Raw genomic sequence first — 27145 nt, forward strand, 5'->3', positions numbered from 1 at the left:
ACCCACAGTTAAATATTTCCAAACCCCTTAAGCAACATTTTGCCTAAATTGAGGATTTCTTGTTGGCTCCTTTGAGTGTTGTTCTCAACCATCAAGGGAAATCCAAACAACAGGTTGGTGCCCCAGCAGTCATTCTGGTTTTGGAGAAGCTATTCTATCTCTTTTGGCATAAGAATAATTTATGAGATTTGTTAACATTTAAGATATAACCAATGATGCATTCAATTTAGGTGAAATGTGGCCGCATTGGGTTTGTTGAATTAATATACATTTTTAAAAATAAGCCAGCCACTATTTGGCCTATAGTGATCAGCATTCTTTTAAATGAAGTAAACCTTAAAGGAAGTAACCTGTTCCGGGGCAGAGGGAAGGAGCTGCAGCGAACGAGAGAATTTAGTGTAGCGATTCGAACTTGCAGCCGACAGGCGCGCGCCGCGGCACCCCCCAGCGGCGTGCACCCGGGGCGGACCGCCCCCAACGCCCCCCCTTGGTACGCCACTGACCATATAAACTACTGTGCAAGATCATAACTGCATTACTTGCAATCACAGTACAAAATATATATATATATATATATATATATATATATATATATATATATATATATATAAAGAGCTTCCCCCCCAAGACTAACTTACAATCCCTGATGGTCTAGTGATGTAGTCAAGGAAGGAGCAATGCAGTGGTGTGCTGGAGCAGGCTCTCACAGGCTCGCAAGAGCCGGTTGTTAAGTTTTTAAGAATTTTGGGAGCCGGTTGTTAAAGTAGGGCCCTCCATGGCTACTTTAACAACTGGCTCTCAAAATGTGGGTGCTTGGGCCCCCTGCTGAATTCTCTTTTACTTTGCTGGTGGGGACGCTGAGCCCTGCCAGCCAAGTAAACAGACTACTGCTGCTCCCCGCTCCTTGTTTCTAGCTCTGGGCAGCAGGCTGGGACTTCTCGAGCATGTGAGAGAAGTTCCAGCATGCTGCTCAGAGCAAGACGTTGGGAGTGGTGGCAGTCCATTTATTGGTTGCCAGCAAAGGTATGCCTAGCGTGCCCGCACAAAGGGAGGGAGGAGAGAGAGGCAAGTGTTTGCTTCCCCTCCCCCCCCCCCCCCCCCCCACCCCTGGTCCTTCCAACTGCAGTGCTGGCTACGTTCGAGAAAGAGCCTGTTGTTAAAAATGTACCAGCACACCCCTGGAGCAATGTGCCAGTTACAGCCACTGTTCCCTCTAACCTGAGCGGGAGTCCTCCACCTACAATTCTGCCAGTGAGAGGTGCTGTTTCATTATTACTTTTTAAATAGTGATGGATACTGATTCCAGGGAACCTGCCTGTCCTTAGTGATTGAAAACACAATTTTGAAGCACGACCCCCACCCCACCCCCACTGGAAGCGATGGAGTTGGAGGATCCCATTCAGCTTAAAGGGAACAGTTGTTACAGTAGCCATTTTCAGAGGACAGCCGGAATAGGCAGGAGTAACTAGGGATTGCTACTGCCCAAATTACAACCCCTATACAATCAGGGTTGTAAGATAGGCCCAGGGGGGCCTAAAAGTGAGGGCTGAGACACTCAGGACAGTTGGAGGGGTAACTCTTGTTCTGGGAAGGGAGGAAGACAAATGGGACAAAAGCACACATTTTTGGCTTTCACCAAAAACACATTGTCATTTTTGGCCCAAACCAAAACAAAAACACAGCTGTACCATTCAATTGAAGAAGAATCTAAATAATAATATGGTTATAGAGTTTTAAGATGCTAGTTATCAGGACTACTAAGCCCCCCCTTCTTTAGCAACCTATATGGAATTTTTGCCTATATATGGAAGTCTAACCCCTTAGTGGCCATATTGTATTCAGGCAGTCACAAAGCAGCAGCAAGTGGGTATTACTCCCACCCCACTACCCACCATGGACCCTGATAAGCCCAGGGACTGCACTGGGCCTTACAGTCCAACATCTGTTTTTGAGGTCCTGCGGTCTGGGGGGAGATCTCTGGAGGAGGCACCCACATGTAGGGCTCATGCCTACACATAGGGTCCTTCAGGGAGGTTAGCATGGTGATGGCTGTCAGAGTCAGGTGATAGTAGGGGGGTGGGATGGGTGCCTGTCAGGGTTCAGGTGATAATGGGGAGGAGGTTGGGATGGGTGCCTAGTGAGGGTCAGGTGATGGTGGGAGGACTGTTGGATGGTGTCGAGGAAAGGTGGGGAGGCATGCATTGGAGTAGGGCTGTGATAGAAGGGAGCATGCCGATACTGAGATTGATTTTAGAAAGTTGTTCCCACATCTATGTGGGGAGGGAAAGTACGATTTGTCCCCCATGTGCAACTTTCTAAAATTGCCCTTTGGACGTGGAGGGGCTGGGACATGCAGCCCTGCTCCTATTTTACAAGAGGTTTTACATTTACAGAGCCTCTTGTAAAATATTGTGAGAATTCCACATGTCCTGACTTGGACATTGGAATTCCCCTCTGCACATCCTTTCTAAAATGCCCTTCATTGCAAATGAAGCTGAAGTTTCTTATTCAGGAAAGCAGAATGCTGGCTCTGAATGCTGAACAAAGATACAGTACATTACAATTCATTTGCATGATATTAATAGGATTAAGAAAATCAAAGTGGGTATCTTAATTTTCCAAGATGCAAAAATGCTAAGTGCTCAGGGCAGGCTCAACCATTAAGCAAGACTAAGCAATCACCAAGGGTAGCAGCCTTGAGAAGGGGGAAAAGAACAACTGCAGTCAAAGCAAAGGAAAAGTCCTGGCAGTCACACAAGCTCAAAAGATCCATCAGTCCATACTTTTACATACAAATAGAGTGGGAATTTCCAAATAGCTCATTTACCCAGCTAAATAGCTTTAGAAAAATGTTCTCATTTCCCCCGGATCCTATAAATGGCAACTAAAGTTGCATTTACAAATCAGAGCACATCGCCGATTTGTGCATGCAACTTTATTGCTTAACAAGCTAATCAATGCTGATAAATGGCCATAACAAGCAATTATCGACACTAATTGGATCAGGCGACCCTCAGGGGGCGGAATGCTGGCTTCGGCCTAACCCCTGGTAAGCCTTTCCTCAGCTGAGAGGTGCCCAGCTCTACCACCGGCTGCCTTTCAGGTGCTGTGGAGGACTTGCAGCTCATCTGCATATCCTTACAGCCTTCTCCGGGGTGACACCCAGGTCCACTCTGATCCACTCAGGGCCTCCGCTCTAGGTGCCATTTTTCTCTTTACATCTAATCTTCTTCCCAGTTGCTAAAGTACCTCAGTCATTTATGGCCCCTATTCACATTCTCTTCCTAGCCCTGTCCCTTCCTAATCTTTTCCCTCACCCCCTACCTCTCTCCGCTACAGGAACTCACTGCCCATCCATCGACTTCATCACCTCACCTTCTCTCCTACCCTCTTCCTCCCTCTTGGCTTTTAATCTCCGCCTCTTTCTTCCGTCCATTTTGCCTTCCCCATTCCACCTAAATACCTCCCACCTTCGATGCCTTCGTGGCCACACCTCTCCTACTCTTCTCCGCTCTCTTTTACTCCTTCTCTTACTCTCAGCCGGTGACATCAATCCCAATCCTGGCCCCCTCACCAACTATTATCCCAACTCTACAGATCTCACCGCGACCTCTCTAACCTCATCTCTATTTCTCTACTCCCCTCCTCTTCTCTGCCCTTCTCTTGCGCCCTATGGAATGCCCACTCTATCTGTAACAAACTCGCCTATATCCAGGACCTCTTTATCTCGCGTCACCTCCATCTGCTCGCCATAACAGAAACCTGGCTCTGCCCTGATGACTCTGCTTCAGTCGCAGCCCTGTGCCATGGCGGTTATCTATTTTCACATACTCCTCGCCCTGCTGGCTGTGGGGGCGGTGTTGGAGTACTTCTCTCTCCCTCCTCCAGATTTCAAACCCCTTCTTCCACCTCAATCTCACTGTTTTTCCTCCTTTGAAGTCCACTCTATCCGCCTTTTCTCTCCTCTGCCTCTTCGAATAGCGGTCATTTATCATCCCCCTGATAAGTCCCTTTCATCCTTTCTCAGTAACTTTGACGCCTGGCTTGCCTTCTTCCATGATCCTTCCTCCCCCTCTCTCATCCTTGGTGACTTTAATATTCCTGCTAATGATCCTTCCAACTCTTATATTTCCAAGTTACTCGCTTTAACGTCCTCCTTTAATCTCCAACTATGCTCCACCTCCCCCACTCATCAAAATGGTCACTGTCTTGATCTCATCTTCTCCTCCAACTGTTCACCCTCTAGTTTCCTTGCCTCTGATCTTCCCTCCTCTGATCACCATCTTATAACTTTCACACTTAAATCTCCTCCCTCCCAGTCCCATCCTATCTTATCTAATTTATCTAGGAATCTTCACGATATTGACCCTTCATCTCTATCCTCCCATGTTTCAAACCTCCTCTCGACTGTGGCACCATCCACGTCTGTCAACGAGGCTGTTTCTTCTTACAACAATACTCTATCCTCTGCCTTAGACACTCTTGCACCTTTGATGACCCACCCTGTAAGGCGTACAAAACCCCAACCTTGGCTGACTTCTAATATCCGCTACCTACGTTCCTGTACCCGCTCCGCCGAATGCCTCTGGCGGAAATCTCGGGCCCTTGCTGATTTCTTACACTTTAAGTTCATGCTGACCTCCTTCCAATCTGCTCTTTTACGTGCCAAACAGGATTATTATATCCAACTGACTAACTATCTTGGCTCGACTTCTCTTCACCACATTGAACTCTCTCCTCAAGGTGCCCCCTCCCCCAACTCCCCCTTCATTATCTCCTCAGACCCTTGCTGAATTCTTTCACGACAAGGTTCAAAAGATAAACCTTGCTTTCTCTACCTCACCACCTCTCCCTCCACTAGTCCGTTCCCCTCTCTCTCCTTCCCCTCATTCCCTTTCCTCCTTTCCTGAAGTTACTATTGAGGAAACTACACTTCTCCTTTCTTCTGAATTATTTGAAGTAACTTCGTATCTATTACCTGAAAGCCTTGGAAAAGTGCATTGCAATAAGCTAGATTATCACAAGTCCATGGAGTAGAATGTGAAGTGATTACTGGTCAATGAGGGGTCGGACTGATTGAACTATTTTCAGTTTACTAGTACTACTACTACTATTTAGCATTTCTATAGCACTACAAGGCGTACGCAGCGCTGCACAAACATAGACGAAAGACAGTCCCTGCTCAAAGAGCTTACAATCTAATAGACAAAAATAAAGTAAGCAAATCAAATCAATTAATGTGTACAGGAAGGAGGAGAGGAGAGTAGGTGGAGGCGAGTGGTTACAAGTGGTTACGAGTCAAAAGCAATGTTAAAGAGGTGGGCTTTCAGTCTAGATTTAAAGGTGGCCAAGGATGGGGCAAGACGTAGGGGCTCAGGAAGTTTATTCCAGGCGTAGGGTGCAGCGAGACAAAAGGCGCGAAGTCTGGAGTTGGCAGTAGTGGAGAAGGGAACAGATAAGAAGGATTTATCCATGGAGCGGAGTGCACGGGAAGGGGTGTAGGGAAGGACGAGTGTGGAGAGATACTGGGGAGCAGCAGAATGAGTACATTTATAGGTTAGTAGAAGAAGCTTGAACAGGATGCAAAAACGGATAGGGAGCCAGTGAAGCGACTTGAGGAGAGGGGTAGTATGAGTAAAGCGACCCTGGCAGAAGACGAGACGGGCAGCAGAGTTTTGAACCGACTGGAGAGGGGAGAGGTGACTAAGTGGGAGGCCAGCAAGAAGCAGATTGCAGTAGTCTAAGCGAGAGGTGACAAGAGTATGGATGAGGGTTTTGGTAGCGTGCTCAGAAAGAAAGGGGCGGATTTTATGGATGTTGTAAAGAAAGAAACGACAGGTCTTGGCAATCTGCTGGATATGAGCAGAGAAGGAGAGAGAAGAGTCAAAGATGACCCCAAGGTTTCGAGCTGAGGAGACAGGGAGAATGAGAGAGCCATCAACAGAAATAGAAAACGGGGGGAGTAGGGAGGTGGGTTTGGGGGGAAATATGAGAAACTCGGTTTTGGTCATGTCTAATTTCAGGTGGCGTTGAGACATCCAGACAGCAATGTCAGACAAGCACGCTGAAACTTTGGTTTGGATGCAAGGTGAGATATCAGGGGTAGAAAGGTAGATTAGGGAGTCATCAGCATAGAGATGGTAGGAAAAGCCATGGGATGAGATTAATGAACCAAGGGAAGAAGTGTAGATAGAAAAGAGGAGGGGACCTAGTTCAGAACCCTGAGGTACGCCGACAGGCAGAGGGATAGAAGTAGAAGAGGATCCACCAGAGTGAACACTAAAGGTGCGGAGGGAGAGGTAGGAAGAGAACCAGGAAAGGACAGAGCCCTGGAATCCAAGTGAGGACAGGGTATCGAGAAGTATGCTGTGATCGACAGTGTCAAAAGCAGCGGAAAGATCAAGAAAAATGAGGATGGAATATTGACCTCTGGATTTAGCCAGTAATAATAGGTCATTGGAGACTTTAGTAAGCACAGTTTCAGTTGAGTGGAGAGGGCGAAAACCAGATTGTAGTGGGTCAAGAATAGCATGTGAGGAGAGAAAATCAAGGCAGCGGCGGTGAACAGCACGCTCAAGTAATTTGGAGATAAATGGAAGGAGGGAGATGGGTCGGTAATTAGAGGGACAAGTAGGGTCGAGTGAAGGCTTCTTAAGGAGAGGTGTGACCACAGCATGTTTAAAGGCAGCAGGGACAGTCGCAGTGGAAAGTGAGAGGTTGAGAATGTGACAGATAAAAGGAATAAGAGCAGGAGAGATGGCAATAAGAAGGTGGGTGGGAATGGGATCAGAGGAACAGGTGGTACATTTTGAGGAAGAAAGGAGAAGTGTGGTTTCCTCAATAGTAACTTCAGGAAAGGAGGAAAGGGAATGAGGGGAAGGAGAGAGAGGGGAACGGACTAGTGGAGGGAGAGGTGGCGAGGTAGAGAATGCAAGGTTTATCTTTTGAACCTTGTCGTGAAAGAATTCAGCAAGGGTCTGAGGAGATAATGAAGGGGGAGTTGGGGGAGGGGGCACCTTGAGGAGAGAGTTCAATGTGGTGAAGAGAAGTCGAGCCAAGAGAGTTAGTCAGTTGGATATAATAATCCTGTTTGGTGCGTAAAAGAGCAGATTGGAAGGAGGTCAGCATGAACTTAAAGTGTAAGAAATCAGCAAGGGCCCGAGATTTCCGCCAGAGGCGTTCGGCGGAGCGGGTACAGGAACGTAGGTAGCGGATATTAGAAGTCAGCCAAGGTTGGGGTTTTGTACGCCTTATAGGGCGGGTCATCAAAGGTGCAAGAGTGTCTAAGGCAGATGATAGAATATTGTTGTAAGAAGAAACAGCCTCGTTGACAGACGTGGATGGTGCCACAGTCGAGAGGAGGTTTGAAACATGGGAGGATAGAGATGAAGGGTCAATACCATGAAGATTAAAAAGGCATTTCCTCACAACAAATGAAATATGAGATTGAAAGGTCAATTTATCATCTAGGAAGGTTCCCAGAATTTTCAAAGAATCAGTAAGTGAGATTCTTGTACAGGTTATAGAAAGAGGATTATTGAGTTTATTGAAATCTCAGGGGGTGCTTAGGGGTCTTGAAGTAAATTTGAGGGGGTGTAAGACTGAAGATTCATCTAGGGCACCTAATTCCCTCGCACTGGCTCTGTAATTGTTAGTCTACATCGTTCAAAGTTATAAGAAAGAAGCAATCTTTTTTTACCCTTCAACTATAAATATTAATTCTGTTTTCTTCTGTGTCATTTGAAACATTTCTTTAATCGAAAAGAGTTACATGGATGAAACTAAAAAGCCACACATGCATCTTGAGCCATCTGTGGAACACTCCCGGAGGAGAAGTGGGCTAGATGGATCTAAACTTTGGAATTCTCTACCTTCCCCATTAAGACCTATGAGGAATTTGGAAATGTTCAGAAAACATTGCTCCTTGTGATCTTGGGCAAGTCATTTAGAGGCCCTTTTACTAAGCCACGTAGGTGGCTATGTGCACCCAACGCGCGTCAGTTTTGAGTTGCCACCCGGCTACCGCCTGGCCCTTGCAGTAATTTCATTTTTGACAAGTGTCCGCTATGCGCACCGGAAAATATTTTTATTTTCTGGCACGCGGGCAGTAATTGGCATTTTACACAAGTAGACCATTACCGCCCGGTTACCGCACGAGACCTTACCGCTAGGTCAATGGCTGGCGGTAAGGTCTCAGAGCCAAAATGGACACATGGCAATTTTCATTTTGCCGCACATCCATTTTCAGCAAAAATTTGAAAAGGTATTTTTTACAGGTGAACTGAAAACTAATTCTGCATGTGCCCAAAACACGCGTCTACAGTAGCACAGGCCATTTTTCAGTACGCCTTAGTAAAAAGGCCCCTTAGCCCTCCATTGCTTAAGGTACAACATTAGATTGTGAGCCCTCCAGGGACAGAGAAATACCCAGCTTATCTCAATGTAACTCACTTTGAGCTACTACTGAAAAAGGTGTGAGCAAAATCCAAATAAATAAATAAAATACACTTAAAAACTGTTTTATTTCAGAGAGCCTTCAAATATTGCCTGCTGTTAGAAAGATGTTTTAATTTTTAGTTTGCATTTTATTGAATTTATTTAAGTTTTTATATTTATATCTTTTATGTATGTTATATTGTGAGCCACCGAGGATTGCAGATGGAATGGATTAGCAATTTTTTAATTAAATAAACAAATATTTGATCCATAAATAGATCTGCTTTACAGGTTAAGTTCTCTGAACCAATGTAAGTGAAGATTCATCCTAGGTAGCCTAGAAACCAGACCTGTTTGTGTGTCTGAAGGACAAGAGTAGCCTGATCCTATAATAGACTGCACCGAGAATAGCAAAACGAGGGCCAAGTCCAATGTACACAGATGTGCAGCTGCCAGCTGGAAGATAATTCTTACTTTTGTGAAAGCATATCAGCTATAAAAGCTCATTCCACCTTCCTTTCTGCTTCTCATTGCATTCACTCAGTCGTGCAGGTTTTAGTGCTGTCATCGTTTTCCAATCCTGTCCTCACTTTCTTTCTACTCCTTAGAAAAAAAAAGAAAAAACCTCCTAGAGTTAAAACTTAGCTGTAACTAAAATACGAAGAGGATATATCTTAGTCCCATCTTCATTTCTTATCTGTTTCAATATCCTTTATGCCCTGACTTATTTTATACATACCGGTATATACTTTCCAGGAATTGAATGTGCCCCTTTAGTTATGGCAGCACCCCCTTGTTGACCACAAATCCCCCCATCCTGATCTCATAAACATCTCTTTAAAATCTCAAGCTGCTCAGGCCACATTTTAAATAGTTATAAATGTCTAACACCAAACAATTGCAAAATCAATATGGTGGCTCAGCTGAAGTACAACAGACCAGGACTTAGAAACCAGACACAAAAGAGCATGCTTTGCAGTAAAACACAGGAGAGGGGGATATAGATTTGTCATGCAGCTTACAAAGCTGTAAAAGGTTGTAAACCAAAAGAATGTAAAAGAAAGAAAAGATCTTTACAATTCTCAGAAAAAAATACTAGTCTTGTGCATTCAGGAATCATGGCCAGCTCAATATGTGGGGAAGAGAACACAGCTCTTGAAAGCTAGCCATGAATGTAGTAAGTCCGGTGAAATGCAATTACCTAGAATTTTGTTTATTTGGCTTTTATTTGTGACTGCCTGTGGAGACTTATTCCAATATTACTTACTTACAATCCCTTGTAAATAAATATAGCATAGTAAGCATACGAAGAGAGGAAGTTTTCAAGGTGTGGTAAAAGATGGGCTGTTACCACTCCTTGTTTTATCACAGGAATCACCAACTTGCAGTATCTCAGTATTGCAGGGTGCGGACTCCTGTGGCAAAAGAATAATGCTGGTTGGGAGCCACCTTGCAAGCATCCTTATTGTACTACCCAACAGCACTGGGTTGTCAAGTTGCAACCTGATGCTTCTGGGCCATCTCTTAAGGGGCTGATACCTGCCATCAAAAACAATGGGTGAAGCACCCCCCCCCCCCCCAACTCAAGCTCTCCACTTTGTGCTACTCCAACCAGACTCCCCAACCCAAAGACCCCCCTGTGGTCAACCCTCCCACTATGCCCCTCTCCTAAATGACCCCCCCCCCCCCGGCAATAATCCTTCCCTAAGGCCCCACCGGGCCTACGTTACTGTGAGTCCCTGGTGTCTAGTGGTATGAGCATGAGGAATCCTCAGTCACTCCTGCCCTCACTGGCACCTTCTTCGAAAGCAGTGTCGTGACTCCTCCTAGCAGTAGTCTCACTGTACTACAGTTAGGGGTTATATAATGAAACATAACCCTTTGCATCAGTACCACAAGGCTACCTCTCAGGGTTATCAATGCCATTTTGGAAGAATGCACTGGCAAGGGGAAATGACTGGAGATCAGTCCTGCTCGCACCACTAGACACAAGGGATTTACAGTAGGTAAGAGCCAGTGAGGCCTGGGGGGGTTGAGGAAGGGGATATGTGTGGGTGGGGTCAGCCATTAGGGGGACCCTTTTGGTTGAGGGAGTCTGGCTGGGGTGGTGCAAGAGTGAATTTGATTGGGAGGGAGCCCAAGAGGGATGTTGTGCCCATGCCTGCCCCATAGCCATGCCTCCTTTTGGGTTGAATGTCAGAGGATCTGGGTGTGGATCTTTATAGAATCCTACATAGATCAGGGCCGCCGAGAGACTAGGCTGGGTCAGGGGCAAGGCCACCCTGCCTCCACCCCCCACCCCCCCCCCCACCCCCGCCGCTCCACCCGCCGCTGCAGTCTGCGGACTCACCTGCCTGCCTCCACGGCTCTGGGCCCCCTTCATTCAAAGAGGGAGGGACACAGGGAGGGAAGGCCAGAAGAGGCGCGATCTGCGACTGCCGCTTTGAATGAAGGGGACCCGGAGCCGTGGAGGCAGGCAGATGAGACCAGGACGCTAAGGAAAGGGGTGTTATTGCCCCGTGCTGTTCTGGTGCTAATTTTAAAGCACTGTTTGGAACAGTGCGGGGCTTTTGATCATCTGCACCTCAGTGTTGGTCTAGACCTCAGCATCAGGCAGTAATGACGACTTCTATGTAGAGACTGACATGGGGACAAAGTTTGTCCCTGTCCCCGCGGGTTCTGTCTCCATCCCCACAGGTTCTGTCTCCGTCCCCGCCCTGTCCCCATAGGCTCTGTCCTCATCTCCAGAAGCCTCAAACAATTATGATTTTATATTTAAATCTTTTTATTAAAGTATAAAAAGGAACAATATGCTGTGCAACTATTGTGTATAAATTACAAATAAAAAACAATAATAACAGTGAGCAGCTATAACAACCCTCCTCACCACCACCCTCTCTACCCTTCCAACCCCAACAATAGCCGATTTCTACTACCCCAAGGAATCCTAATTTACCCTGTTAAAATGTCCAGGGGTACAAAATACAACTCATTCTGTATACCCTAGAGGGGAGAAATACACCCTATAATCTGTAGATGAACAAGAAGTTATCAACAAAATCTCAGGATTCAGTCTAGCTCCCCTGTCTTCTACAGTCCTTCCTGCAATAGAAGACGTCTTCTTAGAAGATGTGCTGGTAGCAGGATGTATAAGTGCCAGCGGACTGACCCCGGCACCGGGCCCCCCTTGGAGGCCCAGGCCCGGGGAATATTGCCCCCCCTGCCCCCCCTCTCAGCGGCCCTGACATAGATCAGTGTGCAAATCCAAATTAGAGCAAATTAATGTCAATAATTGGTTGTTAATAGCCAATTATTGATTAACAGCTCATTAACTAATTTATTTGTTTGCAGATGTCAGGATCACATTCAATTTTGGGCACCATTTATAGAATCCGAGGGAAAATGTGCACATTAATGCAAGAACCCCATTCTAGAACTGCCTTCTTGAAGCTTAATGTTAGCACCTCTCTTACAGAATTGCCCTTGTAAAGTATTTATCATGTCTAGTGTTATCCACGATAATCTGTTCAAAGATCTGAGTCACGTTTTGAATATGAATGCATCTGAAAAATAAACATACATCGCTGATCTATTAGTATGTTCAGCTGTATATTCCCTGTGTTTATGCTTTCAATTCAGTCCAGATTACATTACAGCAATAATCACAAATTAAATGAATCTGCTAGTGTTTGGACCCACAGGACCATTTTACCTTCTGCTGGAAAGGAAGAAATGTGCTTCAGGCTATTGTAGTCATTTGAGCCAAAAGACTGTTCCCTTTTCATATGCAAAGGACAGAAAATGAGAGACAAATGCCCCTGAGATGGGACAGAATTAGCAGAACGCAATAGACTTTGTAAATTAGCAACCCCTTTTTTTGCTGTTTTCTTTTTTTTCAAAAGTTTTTGAAAGATGTATTTTTTTTTGCCATGAATCTAAAATAGATTATCTGAAACAAACTCCTAGGGTACTCCATCTGTTAAAATCAAACTATCCCTCGCATCCTGCTGGAAAAAAATCACTAAGCCTGTGGTGTTCCAGAAATGCCTCTGCCTTCTGAGCAGACATTAAATTGATGCCTTTGGCTAGAATGCGCACATGAAGGCAATAAATGGCAAGCGCTCATTACCAAAGTCAACAAGCTTGACTCCTCCTTCTGTTGTCAAAAGGATGTTGTTCCCCTTGACGTCACGATGAATGATTCTGTTATTGTGCAAATGCTGAAGGCCCTGCAAGCCAAAAGGTGAAAGAAAGAAACTATTTACACCCTTATTCAAAAATAAGCACCCTATCATTAGAGAGGCTAATCAAGACAATCTGGATTTTGTGCTACGGAAACAGCTGTCAACTGTCTCACGTGTGTAGTACGCCCCCTGCTGCCACAATAACCGGCATGTTATTGTCAAAGTTAACAAGATATTGCTAGAAGCAGGAGGTGGGTTAGATGGGTAAATTGCACCCTCTACTGTCAATACTAAACGTAATGAGTTCTCCTACCAAGAGAGCCCCATAGAGGATGTATGAGATTAGAGCTTCCTCGAACCGTTGGCCACATTTCAGCAAGCTTCTGACCAGATCAGTGACAGATCCTCCATTACACAGCTGTACAAAGAGGGAGAGAAAAAGAAAAAAAACAGGACACAATCATCTTTTACTCACCAGCTTGTTTCCCTAGTAGATTTCTATAGTAGCAGGATGCAACATAATAAGGATCCCAAAACCTATTACATTTCCAACTACTATGTTTTATATATTATTTTGCATATTGCAAGCTGTTATAGAACATAGCCATGTTGATATTGAGATAACAAATGACATTACAATAATTAAATACTGGATTTTGGTCCTTGTTTTAGAAGCATCCCCACCTGTAAATAGTGGTTTTGAACTGTGTAAATCCCCTGCATGTGTCATATAGTGATTTCAGAAAGCTGCTATTTATTTTATACTAGTAACACAAGCCCGTTTCTGAAAGAAATGAAACTGGCGCTAGCAAGGTTGTCTAATGATAATTATGTTTTTAAGGGAACTGTTAGGAGAGAGTATGTGTGAGAGAGAAAGAGTGTGTCAGAGAGAGAGTATGTGTGAGAGAGAAAGAGTGTGTCAGAGAGAGAGAGTGTGTGTGTGATTGAGAGAGAGACAGAATGTGTGTCTGTCTGTGTGAGTGAGAGAGTGTAGTGTGTGTCCCGTGTGCAGCAATTATGCTCGCTCCCCTGCATTCATCCATATGCAGCAAACGTCCTCTGTGTCCTGCCCCCTTCATCCATCCATGTGCAGCATCTCTCCCCTGCCCCCTCCATCCATCGTGGTGCAGCAATTCTCCTCTGTCCCTTGCCCTCCCCCCCTACATGTGCATCAGCTTTGCATTCTCTCCTGGCCTCTTCTCCATCCACCCATATCCAGGGCCCCCCTCCCTCCATCTCTTTCCCCTCTGAGTTCCAGGCCCCCTCCCTACCTCTCTGTGTGCCCTCCGAAGTTCCAGGCCCCCCTCCCCTTCGAGTTCCAGGATCCTCTCCCCTCCCCTTCAAGTTCCAGGATCCTCTCCCTCCCCTCCGAGTTCCATGCCCCCCATTCTCGTTCAAGTTCCACACCCCCTCTCTTTCCCCTCTGAGTTCCAGGCTCCCTCCCTACCTCTCTCTCTCTCTGTGTGCCCTCCAAAGTTCCAGGCCCCCCTCCCCTTTGAGTTCCAGGACCCCCCTCCCCTCCCCTTTGAGTTCCAGGATCCCCTCCCCTTTGAGTTCCAGGATCCCCTCCTTCCCCCCTCCCCTTCGAGTTCCAGGACGACCCCCCAACCCTCCCCTTTGACTTGCATGACCCTCCCTCCCTCTGAGGTCCACGCCCCCTCTCCTCCAACTTCCACGCCCCCACACCTCCCTCCCTCTCTCTCTCCCCTCCAAGCACGACCTGTCCTCTGGCAGCCCCTCGCCTTCCTAAGTGCTGGCTGTATTTTAAAAATTCTTACCTTGGGATGCGGCGTGCACAGTGAAGACGAATGGCACTTCACACTGCCTTCGCATGTGTCTCAGCTCTGCCTCTGGTCTCGCCCTTCCGGAAACAGGAAATGAGGGTGGGACCAGAGGCAGAGCTGAGACACATACGAAGGCAGTGTGAAGCACCGCTCGCCTTCACTATGGATGCCGCACCCCAAGGTAAGAATTTTTAAAATACAGCCAGCACTTAGGAAGGCGAGGGGCTGCCGGAGAACAGGTCATGTTTGGAGGGCAGAGAGAGAGAGGGAGGGAAGCGCAGGGGCTGGCAACTATACAGAGTTCTCTCGAGGGCGGGGTGATTACGAACCCCAGGAACATTACACGGCTTCACTGCCATGCTGCCACGGAGTCAGCTTCAGAATGTTGGAGGTGCGAATTATTATATTAGCTGTGGTGATCCACACCACTGGGAGAGTGCAGGTAGGCATGGTTAGGGTATGGAGAGGGAGATGTTTGGGCAGACCTAAAATATCAATGTATTCTCGGAGAATACAAGTACCAGTTGCAGGCTAGAGATTTTGAGACAGTCCTGGATTTTTGATCAAGAAGATTTGATAACAGGGTCATGCTGTCTCCTATCTGGCCCATTATGTTGGGCTGAAACCAGTAGGCATAGCTTGTCGCCCTTTATATGTCATTGTTTGGGGTGTACCAAGATAGCCGCTGCATTGGGGTGAAATGGGTGGAGACCGGCTTCAGCCAGGTGACTCATGCTGTCTCCTATTATCAAACCTCCTTGTTTCTGACCACCCCATCCTGGTGCATTATGGAACTTGCAGCACTGCTTTCAATGGGCAGGATCCAGCACTACAAATCCCAGACTCCTTTGGGATGTAAGTTCAAAACCAGGACTGCCCAAAATTTCCAGCCTGGAACTGAGTACTTTGCATCTCTATATTCTCCATTTGAAAAGAGGAATGCATATTATTGATATAAAAAAAATTGTAGATATCAGTGTTTACACCTATCCTGAAGCATGCATAAGTTCCCACTTGAAGAGGCAGGAGTAAAGGCTGAGGCCAGCTTCCCTCTCCCATTCAACCCCCCCCCCCCCCCCATCACCCCTCTGACCAATTCCCCCACTCAAACACTCCCTGACATTCAAACCTCCTTATAGATCTGTCATAAAATCCAGATTTTCCCCTGACATCCATACACCCACTCAACACCCCTTATATCAATTCCCCCATGAGGACAGTGGACACTTCCAACATCTGTGTTCCTCATGACAGACCCCCTCAAAATCCAGATCCCCCTCCCACTCCTGATCCTTCTCTTCCCCCAACTCCTCTCATTCCCTGGTAGTGTACTGAGAGCAGGAATGATCCACAGTTGCTCCTGCTCATGGCAAAGTTCTGAGTTCAAAATGGCACCACATCCCCTAGTGATAATCTTCACAGTAGCAGTGCTAAGGGTCAGGCAGGGGGAGCAGCGAATTAAAAAGTAAAACATGGGGAAAGTAGAGTCCTGTTCTCTACTCCCCCCCCCCCCCCAAATATGCATGGGGGCAACTTTTTAAAATCACTATTCTGGTTAGCCATGAACATCTAATCTCTTTCAGCCAATGTCTGCCGTCCACGTCTGGGTCTAGATGATTCAGTACCGGTTGAGTTCTTAACAGTGAGTCACTCGAATCTTCAATCACAGTCACAACAGTAGCACTCCCCCGCGGCCCCACTACACAGTCTGAGTCAGCTACAGGAGCCAGGGTGCTCTGCACCACGTGGCACGTGCAACTGCAAGCAGCTACCCAGCATATCAGGTAATAAAATTGAAATACATTTTTTTTAATGTCATGTAATTTTTGTATTCAAAATGTTGGCTGGTGGGGGTGGGCTCTTCACTGCCTAGGGCAAAAAAGGTATATTTTAATCATTAAATATATCTCTTTTGCCCTAGGCAATGAGGAGCCCATCCCCACCCAGAAATTTACCAACAATAAATTTTAATAGTGCCCAACTTAATTTTAAAAAAGTTGTCTATTCTTGTCATTTTGGTGGGTTTTTGGGTGGTGATGGTCTCTGCAGTGCCCAGGTTAAAATTATTTTAAAAAGAACAACTTTATATTTCATGTGGGTGGGGGCTCTGCTGTGCCCAGGACATTAAAAAACAAAAGGTTTTATATTTAATGCTGATGTGCCTCAGGGTGAGGGAGATGACAGACGGGGATGGGTAGGGGGTAGGACAGGGCTGACACTAGGCTACAGTGAGGGATGGAGGGTAGGGTAGAGAAGGGAAGGGCTGATGCCAGGCTGCGGGGATGGGAGTAGGGTAGAGAAGGGAAGGGCTGATGCTGGGCTATGGGGATGAATGGTAGGTAGGAAGGGATAGGTAGGGCTGATTCCGAACTATAGGTATAGATGGGGTGGTAGGAAGGGAAAGGTAGAGCTGATGCCAGGCTACAGGGATGGATGGGGGGGGGGGGGGATAGGAAAGGGTAGGGCTGATTCTGGGCTATACGGATGGATGGGGGATAGGGAAGGGAAAGGTAGGGCTGATGTCGGGCTACAGGGAGGGATGGGGGTAGGGAAGGGCAGAGCTGATGCTAGGCAACAGGACAATTTAAAAGTTTGGGTCCTTTATGCTGTAATTGATGAAGGTTGATCTATGTTCTGCATGTGAGAGATTCTTCTGGCATGTGGTTTGTGTGGGGATCTATATCAGTCTGACTTATCTGGCTTTTCCAATAGGACACATATTGGTGTTGTGTATATTCACTGCTGCCTTTTTAAAGGTGCTGTTATTGGTATTTGTGTGTTCAGAGTTGGTGGTGTTAAGGTTTGCAACATAGGCTCCGAGTATTTATGTGGTTATGTTGATGCAGGACAGATGGGCAGATTATTTATTTAGAAATCCATCATCAAGTACACTCTAAGGCATTATTTAGGAGTATCCCAAGAAACACTACTCACACCTATATATACATAGTGCCCACCCATATTAACTCTGGGCCCACCCAAAATGTCAGGTCTGGCTACGCTGATCATGTTAAATCACACCAGGACCCTCACCAATCCCTTGAAGCTTCTTTTAATCACCAGGTAGATTTGTTAGCTTCCTAGATTTCTGCTGTTACCAGATCTGATAGAGATACTTATGAACACATCCCAGATCAGATATTCAGACAATAACTTATTTGCTTGGCCCACTCTTATCTGCATGAGGGAGTAGAGGGAACCTTTAATCGCCTTATAGCTGGGGCATCTTGGCCAGGAATGAGAAAGGAAGTAGAAGATTGGATAGGCAGATGCGTACAATGTGCTTGTTAAAGCAGGTCAGACTAAGCCAATACCACTTTTACATCAAAGAAGGATAGGGCCCTGGAACCGGTTACAAATTGACTTCATACACAACTTACCAGTGACCAAAGAGGGACACAAATACCTTCTAGTTATTGTTGATGCTTTTAGTGGCTGGGTGGAAGCACTTTCTTGTAAAAATCATACTGCACAGACCGCTGCTAATAACTTGTTCTCTGAGGTAATATGCAGGTTGGGCACTCCTCAAATCATTGACTCTGATCATGGACCAGCATTAGTGGGTGAGAGTTTTACAGCCCTACTACAAGCCCTGAATATAAAACACAAACTTCATATCTCATACCACCCTCAGAAAAGTTGTGAATTCAACAAGCAAAGATTGGGCTCAGAAATTGCCTTTGATACTAGCATCCATATGCAGTATATCAGGCCTGAATTCCCATGTCACTCCTTATCAGACACTGTTTGGACACACCATGCCTCTCTTGATTTCTAGTGAATATATCAATCAGGACCTGAATGATGATGAAACTGACCCTACTATTGTTCACTGTATCAAACAACTTGTAGAAGATAAAACCACTCTACAAGCCACAGTCACTCAAGCTCTTGCGAAAGAAGCTCACTCAAGAAGTCAACATTCTGCTATTAGTCCCCTCTTCAAAGTAGGTTCTCAGGTAATGTATCATAAGCTCTTTAAGGGAAAGCAGGACCATGCTCTTTCTCCAGGTTGGAATGCCCTTATACTGTATTCATCCATATATATCCTGTAATATATCAGATCAGATTTCCATCAGGAAATACAAAATAGGTACACATATCTCAGTTAAAGAAATATGCCTGAACATTTTCCAAACATAATACAAAATGTGATTACTTTCTGTATGTTATTTTTCCTCCTTGTGGCCACCATCAATACACGTGCAAGCTTCTGTTTTGATCAGCACATGAGAATAGTTTCTCATCTGTGTGCCTTATTATACACCCTACACGCATGGAGTCCTTATCAGTCATATTCAGAATGGGAAGAGGTTTTCTTATGAATTGCACATTGACTATATATGAAATGCTGCTCTTTCTAATTTTCTGTTTATTACATTCTGGACAAAGAAATTATCTCTCTTTTTATAGGTACTTTGTAGGGTCATTGAACTTTGAAGTGTGTACATTTACAGAAAAAATGATGAGACTGGATAGATGAAAATTAACTTCTGATGTAGTTTGTCCCCACAGATAAACAGAACGGAAGTCGCAGCATAATCAAGAATCCTAGGATGAGAAGCATGAGTATAGTTATCCTAGGGATAACGATTCTATGTCAAAAAAAGAAGAACAATAGAAACCTTTTAAACCAATAAGGACAAATTGTACTAGTTCATTAATGTCAGCATTTCAGTTGAATTGGGGAAGATGTATTTATGAAGGTTATGGAAGACAAATATGTGTAATGATACAGGGTCAATTGTCACAAGAAGGATAAGATCCTGGAATCAATTACTACCATATTTGAACATTATCCTAAGCAGTCCATATATTTACATGCAGAAGGGACCTAAAGGATACTTCTGCCAATTCCATAATATTTGTAGTGGTAAAACATCCATTGCCTGTCTCCAACCCCATAGTACAAAGAAATCTCTAGTCCAAAAATATACCCCTAACTTGAAACCACCTCAGATATGGGACAACAATACAGTAACTTGTCCCAATATCACATCCTTCTGTAGTCAGCCAGGAATAGGGCTCTTTTCTGTTACCTGGTCATCACAGGAAGACAGTAAAATTTGTGCTAAACATTTTATAGGAAATTCATGTACTCAAGTACCAGTCTATCCGTCTTTGGTTCCTTTGATGTGGGTAAGATTGAATTGTCTAGTTATTTGTGCTGACGTTCCTATAGTAGGTGAGGAGAACCACAAAACTTGAGGGATCACACCAAGACTTTGACACTTTTATGTACAGATCATGGTCTTAACACAAGCAGGTTAACTCTAAGTATACAGAATATTAGCCAATCTGGAACTTGCCAGATTCGGACAGCTCAAAGGCAAAAGTGCACTACACCACTCCATTATCTATATCCACTATAGCTCCTACTACCTACCCTAAGAAAACCATCACCAGTGTAGAAGCAATAGTCTCTGATCACACACCTGCTGATAATGGTATTGACTGTTATTGTAGGCTAGCTATATTGAACACATTGGTTGTCTGATATATTTGGAGCTGTTGTGCATGTGTGGGATAATGACCTATTGTATCAGGGCTCACAGCAGGAATGTTACCACCATTTCTGGAGTCGGCCACTCACAGCACAACCATACACTAATATTAAGGATATGCATTGTGATGATGGTAGGCAAGAAGAAACCAATAATACCTTACAATGTCCCCCCATTACAGCTGTATCCATGGGTTTGTGTCTTGAAAATACCAGTCACACCGAAAATGAGGAACCCCTACATGAGTACATTGACCCTAAATCTGAATAACCGTATCAGGTTCATAAACTTCACTATTACTACTCCTGATGGATCCCAGGATATACAGATGTATCTATTGTCAAATATAATGCTGCCAAATCCCTTTTATTATCTCCTACTCCAATTGTCCACTCTATTTCATTAAATACCTCTGCTACCAATATCTCTGTTATTTATCCCCAATGCACTTTGAATCGAGCTTGGACTCAGTGGAAGGACTTGTGGCTGGGAAGTGATCATGTGTCTCATAAATGGTAAAATATTCTTCACACAGCTTTAGGTGTTGCTGGAACCAACATGGGTGTCATCAACATCATGGACTCAAAGTTACTTGCTAATGAGATTTCAAGTAGTACTGATAAAATAAGGCAAGTTATGGACTTAGTTTATATTTGTATCAGCAAAATCAATAACTCTGAAGAGTCATCATATCATGCCACACAAAGACCAGAGGACACTCAATGAAATTACAAAGAAATACTTACAAATAGGAGGAAATATTTTTTCACTCAGAGAATAGTTAAGCTCTGGAACTCACAGCCGGAGGATATGGTAACAGCAGTTAGCAAATCTGGGTTTAAAAAAAGTTTGTCAAATTCCTGGAGGAAAAATCCATAGTCTGTTATTGAGATGGACATGGGGGAAGCAACTGCTTGCCCCAGGATAGGTAGCATAGAATGTTGCTACTAATTGGGTTTCTGCCAGATACTTGTGACCCGGACTGGCCACTGTTGGAAGCAGGATACTGGGCTAGATGAACCACTGGTCTGACCCAGTATGGTTATTCTTATGTTCTTAAACTGGAAACTACCAGAATTGCCTACTTTGACACAATGAAAAATGAGTTAAAATTTGAAAAGATTGATGCTCGGAATGCTAGCAGGTGTGGAGGCTGTTTCAGCAAATATAGTCTCCAATTTGGAAGGCTCTTCTGCATAAAGCATGCAGTGTCTGTTGAATTTTTAATGCTCCAGTACCACAGAGTTGGGAGGGAAGTGAGGGAGGGTGGACAGGTGCGGGAGAGGGGGAGAAGTTAGTGGGAAAGGAGGGGCTGCTGGGAGAGAGAAGCTATTGAATTCTGTGGAGCACCAGTGAATCTTGTCTTCTACACTCAGTTGCTGAGTCTACCTTTTCAAAGATTTAGATATCTGGTGAAGGCTGAGGGTGTAACTTAGAAAAATACCATCTAATTGTAATTATTCATAGTGTTTCATATCATGCTATATTGCTTGTAATTGTGTGTGATGGAAATAAAGATGTTTACAATAAAGTAAAATGTATATATGTACTTTTCAACCATGCCTCCAAAACATTCCCCCCTCCCGGGAAAGTCTCTCTTTCATGCAGCTAAAAATACCTTAGTTACTGAAAGCATACATGTACATTCTGGTGACTGAAAGGGGAGGGTAGATGTTATCAACATGGTCTACCATTAAAATGTGTTATTCTACTTTTTACTGTTAACCCCAATAATAGCATGCGTTAGTGGTAAAATAACACATCTTAACAGCAGCCCAAGTTGATAACCACATCCCTTAATCAGATATGGCTAATAAATTAACTATTTTTCCCCAGAGTAGCCAACTCCTACAAAAGACTGCACCAAAGAGAACAAAACTAGGGCTGTGGACAAATTATACAGATGTGCAGCTACCAGTTGAAAAATAATGTTTACTTTTCTGTATGCTTATCAGCATTAAGGCTCATTCCACCTTCCATTCTGTTTCCCATTGCATCCATTTTCTCTGCCCTTCTTCTCTGTTTCTGTACTACAGTACATGCCAAAAGAGATTCCCAGAATTCCACAGGGAAACATGCATAAAATAATATTACAATAGAATGTGATAGACAAAGGGGGTGGTCGTCCCCCCAAATGTTGCATGTGCTAATGCTGAGTCGATCCCCTTCCTCCCATTGCCAATTCAACGTCTTTATCTTTTTCTGCCCCCCCCCCCCCCCCCAGCATATGCAAACTGATTTCATCTATGAATAATATTACATTTATAACATGAAAACATACTTTACCAGTGCCTTAGAAATGGACCTAAAAGTGAATATTTTCACAGCACGACTTTATTTTTGAAATTATATAGAAGTGCATGCTTTGATTCCTATGTTTTCAAACCACATATATGCTTTCTAGCATCTGAGAAAGTTTTTCATTTGTGAGAAGAAGAATGCCAGGAAAAAATAAGACTGACGTATTTGATAACTCGGAGGCAACAAATTAGAATTATTTCATATCTTCACTCCATCAACGCTCCTGCTGGCAGGCAAATATAAACCAGACAGCAGTCGTATCTCAGGCTCCCTGGCAAGCTCTGACAGCAGCTGAGATGAAACATTCTGATTCGAGAAAGCACAGTTTCTTGCAAGCACTTTCCATTAATGGACTGCCTTATATCAGGGAAAGGGATAAAAAGTAAAAATTAGAATCTTTGCAAATGTGTTTTCACTCCCATGATTAGTTCATCATCTCTGCCCTATTAATAGCTGGCGGTTGTTTTGCTTTTTCTTTTCTTTTTTTTTTTTCAGTCTGCCTTGGAAAGACACTTTCATGAAAACACAAGCAAAGAATTCTACTTGTTAAGTATTTTTTTTCTTTTGCCTCAAAAATATCCTTCTGTCTGTATAAGAAAATAAAAAACAAAAAAAAACAAAAAGCATGCAAGCTTTTCTGCTGTCTCCAGAAACTCTATTCTATGCTGTATTTTGCTGAGAATCTATCAGTAACATAGGAAATTGTGGACTGTGAGATTGTAATGGATATTTATGTACTGGTTGATATTCAAAACAATTTAACTGCTGCTGACTGGTTACATCACGTGTTCAGGGATATCCGCTAATTTTCAACAGCACTTAAATGATTATTGCCCCTGAAAATTAGTGGTTAGCCAAGATTTTGGTTTTGCGGCCTCATAATATTTTACCTCACTTGGTTCATCAGGATCAAGTGGGCTTTGTGAGTTGAAGGCATTCTATTTTTTTTTAAATACGTGTAAGATTCTTGCAGCTTGGAAATATTGTCTGTTGAACAAGACTGACACATTGACTTTGTGTTGTGATGCTGTAAAAGCCTTTGATTGGTCTCGTGGCCATTTCTTTTTCGTGTTTTAGTTCAATATGGATTTCAGGGTTTTTTCTTGCAAGCTGTTTGCACATTATATGCAGTGCTTGAGGCAATGATATTGGTCAATGGCGTGCTTCCCCCCCCCCCCCCCTTTTTTTGGTGCAGAGGGGCACGCGACGGGGTGACCCCTCTCGCCATTTCTTTTTGTATTGTTTTGGAACCATTTTTGCAAAGCATCCATATTGCTCCAGATATTCATGAGGTCACTCGGGGGGTGGGGGGGGGCTACATTGAAGACGGTGACAGTTGTAGATATTTCCATTATGTTAACAAATTGCTATTGGTGCCAGCTTTGCTGTGCCTTGTTGAATCTTTTGGGGAAGTTGCTGGTTTTAAATTGAATTAGCAAAAGCAGTTCCCATACCTATTAATCTTACCCCAGTTTTCTTTGCAGGAACATATTTTCCTTATAAATGAGATGAGGGGGCGAGTCCACTCATTATTTGGGAGTCCAACTACCTAAGGCATTGTATAAATTGAATGAGGTTAATATTAAGCCTTTGTTGACATATACCTAGAATTTGTTGAGTAACTGGGCCGATCTTCCTTTGTCTATGATGGGTAGATTGGCTCTCTTTCGTATGGTGATTCTGCCAAAATGGCTATTTGTCTTTCAAACAATTCCTTTATCTCTGCATCAGAGAGACAAATTACAATTGCAGCACTATGTCCACACCTTCATGTGGCGAGGACATCAGGCGCACTTTGCTTATCATCATTTGACTCATGTGCCCCGGCAGGGCGGGTTGGGTCTTTCGGATTTGGACCTTTACAGTAAAGCATGTTAATTGCCGATTGGTTTAAGCAAATGGATTGCAACACACCTTTGCAGTTTGATCAAAGCCTGTTTGCTCCTTTGACACTGAGCTATGTGTTGCATGCAGCAACTAAGATGTTACCTAAGTATGTCAAGTGCAGCTGTTTGGTGGCTTCCTTGCGCAAAGTTTGGTCTTGGCTTTGCAAGTTGAAGACTTTTAACGTCCAAGTTTCTGCTTGGTTACCCTTGCAAGGCAATTTAAATTTTCCTGTGGGGATGTCCAGTTGTGTGTTTTGTCATTGGGCATCTTTGGGCATATCTATGCTTAAGCATTGTGTTGATGATGATGGGAAAGTGCTTACTTTTCAGTAGCTCCAACAATTTTATCAGGTCTCTCCTGCAGATGGCTTCTCTTACATGCAACTGCGATATTATTTACAGTCACTCCCACCTGTGGCCTTAACAGAGGACGCAATTGAGAAAGTGGAGACCTTCTTGTTGACTAGTGATACTACTCATCATGCTTCTTTTTATTATAAAGTATTGAGGGCTGACTTGCCCCAGCTGAACTTTCAAAAAGGGGCAGCGGTCTGGACTGCAGATTTGGGTACTGAAATTGAGGAGGAGGTTTTGAAAACCTTTAATTAAGTTTACCTCTGTGGTGCATCAGGAACAGCAATACAAATTTTTGTTTTGGGTGTATATTTTGCCTAAACAAGCTTGTAAGATGGGTATTGCTCTTCATAGTTTTGTCCTAAATGTTCTGAGGCAGATGCAGCCCTTAGCCATATGTTCTGGTCCTAGCCGTCTGTTGAACAATTTTGAATCCAATTCAGTAGTGGGTGCAGTGTATTTTTCAGTTTTATCTGCCTTTGCAACCTCAAGTCTATTTATTTGATCATTATGTTGGCATTGCCATTAAACCTAAGAAGAAGAAGCGGACATTTGACTCCTACGCCACCTAATGAGACTCAATGGTTGAATTTAATGTATGCTTTTATGATTCTGAAACACCATAGAGCAGGTTGGGACCACCCTGGCTGCTGGAAGCTATTTCAATCTATATGGGAACCATTTGGTCTGTTATGTCACATCAAATGTGTAGTTGGATATTGAATTGTGACTATTTTATTTCACTCATCTCACACTTTCTTTTGGCTACCAGGCCTGGATAAGAGTACACCAGGTCTGGTATTTGCTGGTATTGGCATGGGGGGGGGGGGGACTGAGGGAGGGAGGGAGTTGGTTCTTGTAAAATGTTTACTCTGTTGGTTATCTTGTGTGGTTCCTTAATATGATATTAAAAAAAAAACTTTCATAAACACAAAAGATCACTGAAAGTGATGTGAGAGAAGCTAGGAAAACCATCAGGAAACAAAGATGCAAATGGGAAAGGAAATAGTCAATACCGTAAGTGGGGGGAGGGGAAGATTTTTTTGGATACGTTAATGATAGGAGGATATGCAAAAGTGGCATTGTGAGACTCAAAGGAGACGGGAAAGAACATGTAGAGGCTGATGTGAAAAAGCTGGATTGTCCTTCATTTAATCGGAGGTGTGATCCACACAATATATTTGTATATAACTACTGCTGCCAGGCTTTGCTCCAGTAACAACAAAACTTTTTTTTTTAACTTTCTAAGTACCGCTATGATCTAGCTCTTATACATTCTATTTCCATTATATATTCTTTCTTCTTTTTTTTTTTATAATGGCAGAGCACCTCTTGTGTTTTAAATATGGGCTTTTATTAGGTTGTGATATGCAATTTGTTCAGATATTCCTTACATCAAAACCCTGATCTCTTTTGTACCATAACACAGTGTAAGAGATGTATATTAACCAATGCAGAGGTATTTTTTATATTTTTAGTTTTAGTTTGTGTCCTACTGTGTTGTAACTTACTGTCAACATGCACTGTAACCTAAAGACCTGTTTGAATATTTATAACTTGTTTGACATATATTTTAAAGTTTTATTAAGCACCTTTTAAGCATAAAAGTTTACATATGAGTACATTGTGAGGTCAAGAAACAACGTACGAGTGCAGATGTGCTTAGACTCCAAAATTCTATATACCGCACCTTAATTTCAGCACAGATATCAAAGTGTATCCTATAACAATGGGCGTAACTTAATTGGTTAACTAGCTAATCAGTGCTGTCACTTGGATGCTAATAATTATCAGCACTAATTGGCATTAATATGATTTACGTGCACAACTCGCTGTGTATTCTGTAACACGGTGCACGTAAATTCCAAGTCACATAGTTGAAAAGGGGGTGTGGTTATGGGCATTTCTAAAATCTATGCGCATTATTATAGAATACACCCGATCTGCGCCTAATATAAGCATTGTGATTTACGCCAATTTAAACATGGCCTAATTGGACACAACCAAATTTGGTCACATGGAGAGGTGCTCAACATATTCTATATACCACATGGAAATTTAAGCCTATTTTATAAAACTTAGACATCCTTTAGAGAATACGCCTAGGCGTATTTATTTTCCATATGGATTTTTCAGGCGCCATATCTAGAATCTAGCCCAGAGTCTATTACTGGTGGCATTATATCTTTATTGACAACATGTGTTGGAACTTTAAAATTTGCTCTGAATATTTACAACTTGTTTGGTATATATTATCAAGCTTTACTAAGCACTATCATTTTTTTAGCACATAAGTTTCCACAAGGGCATATTGTACGAAACATCCCATGAGCGTGGGCACCTATCACCATCATCATTGTTTCATTTGAATAGGCTTTGACGTCATTGTGTTATTTAAATATAAATGGACACAAATGGTTTTTTTGCCGTGACGCTTGTCTAAGCTACGGGAAGCACTGTGTTGGTAAGTTTTTCACTTTTCCACTGCAAATTAGGAGCCGTAGCTATAATTTATAGAAGGACTGATGAACTTCAACACAAAGAATCTAGCTAGTAATCTAAAATTTCATTTAAAGGCATTAGACTCTTTGCACCAAGTAAATACTTTCATCACCTTAGGACAAACTAATTAAACTAAGCAGGCAGGGTTCATTTCACCCACTTAAAGGTCATAGCAAAGGCCGTGCAATCAGTTA

At 43.6% G+C, this 27145-nt stretch overlaps 1 protein-coding gene across 1 annotated transcript in view; it reads right to left on the minus strand.

The window, feature by feature from the left end:
- The window catches only part of MYO3B (myosin IIIB), a 634284-nt gene that overhangs the window by 574387 nt on the left and 32752 nt on the right, over nucleotides 1–27145 (minus strand). Inside the window, 2 exon segments of the mRNA XM_030210853.1 lie at nucleotides 12566–12665; nucleotides 12934–13038. Coding sequence (XP_030066713.1) covers nucleotides 12566–12665; nucleotides 12934–13038 — 205 coding nt within the window.

Source organism: Microcaecilia unicolor, chromosome 7, assembly GCF_901765095.1.
Source record: "Microcaecilia unicolor chromosome 7, aMicUni1.1, whole genome shotgun sequence".
In the NCBI taxonomy this organism is placed as follows: domain Eukaryota; kingdom Metazoa; phylum Chordata; class Amphibia; order Gymnophiona; family Siphonopidae; genus Microcaecilia; species Microcaecilia unicolor.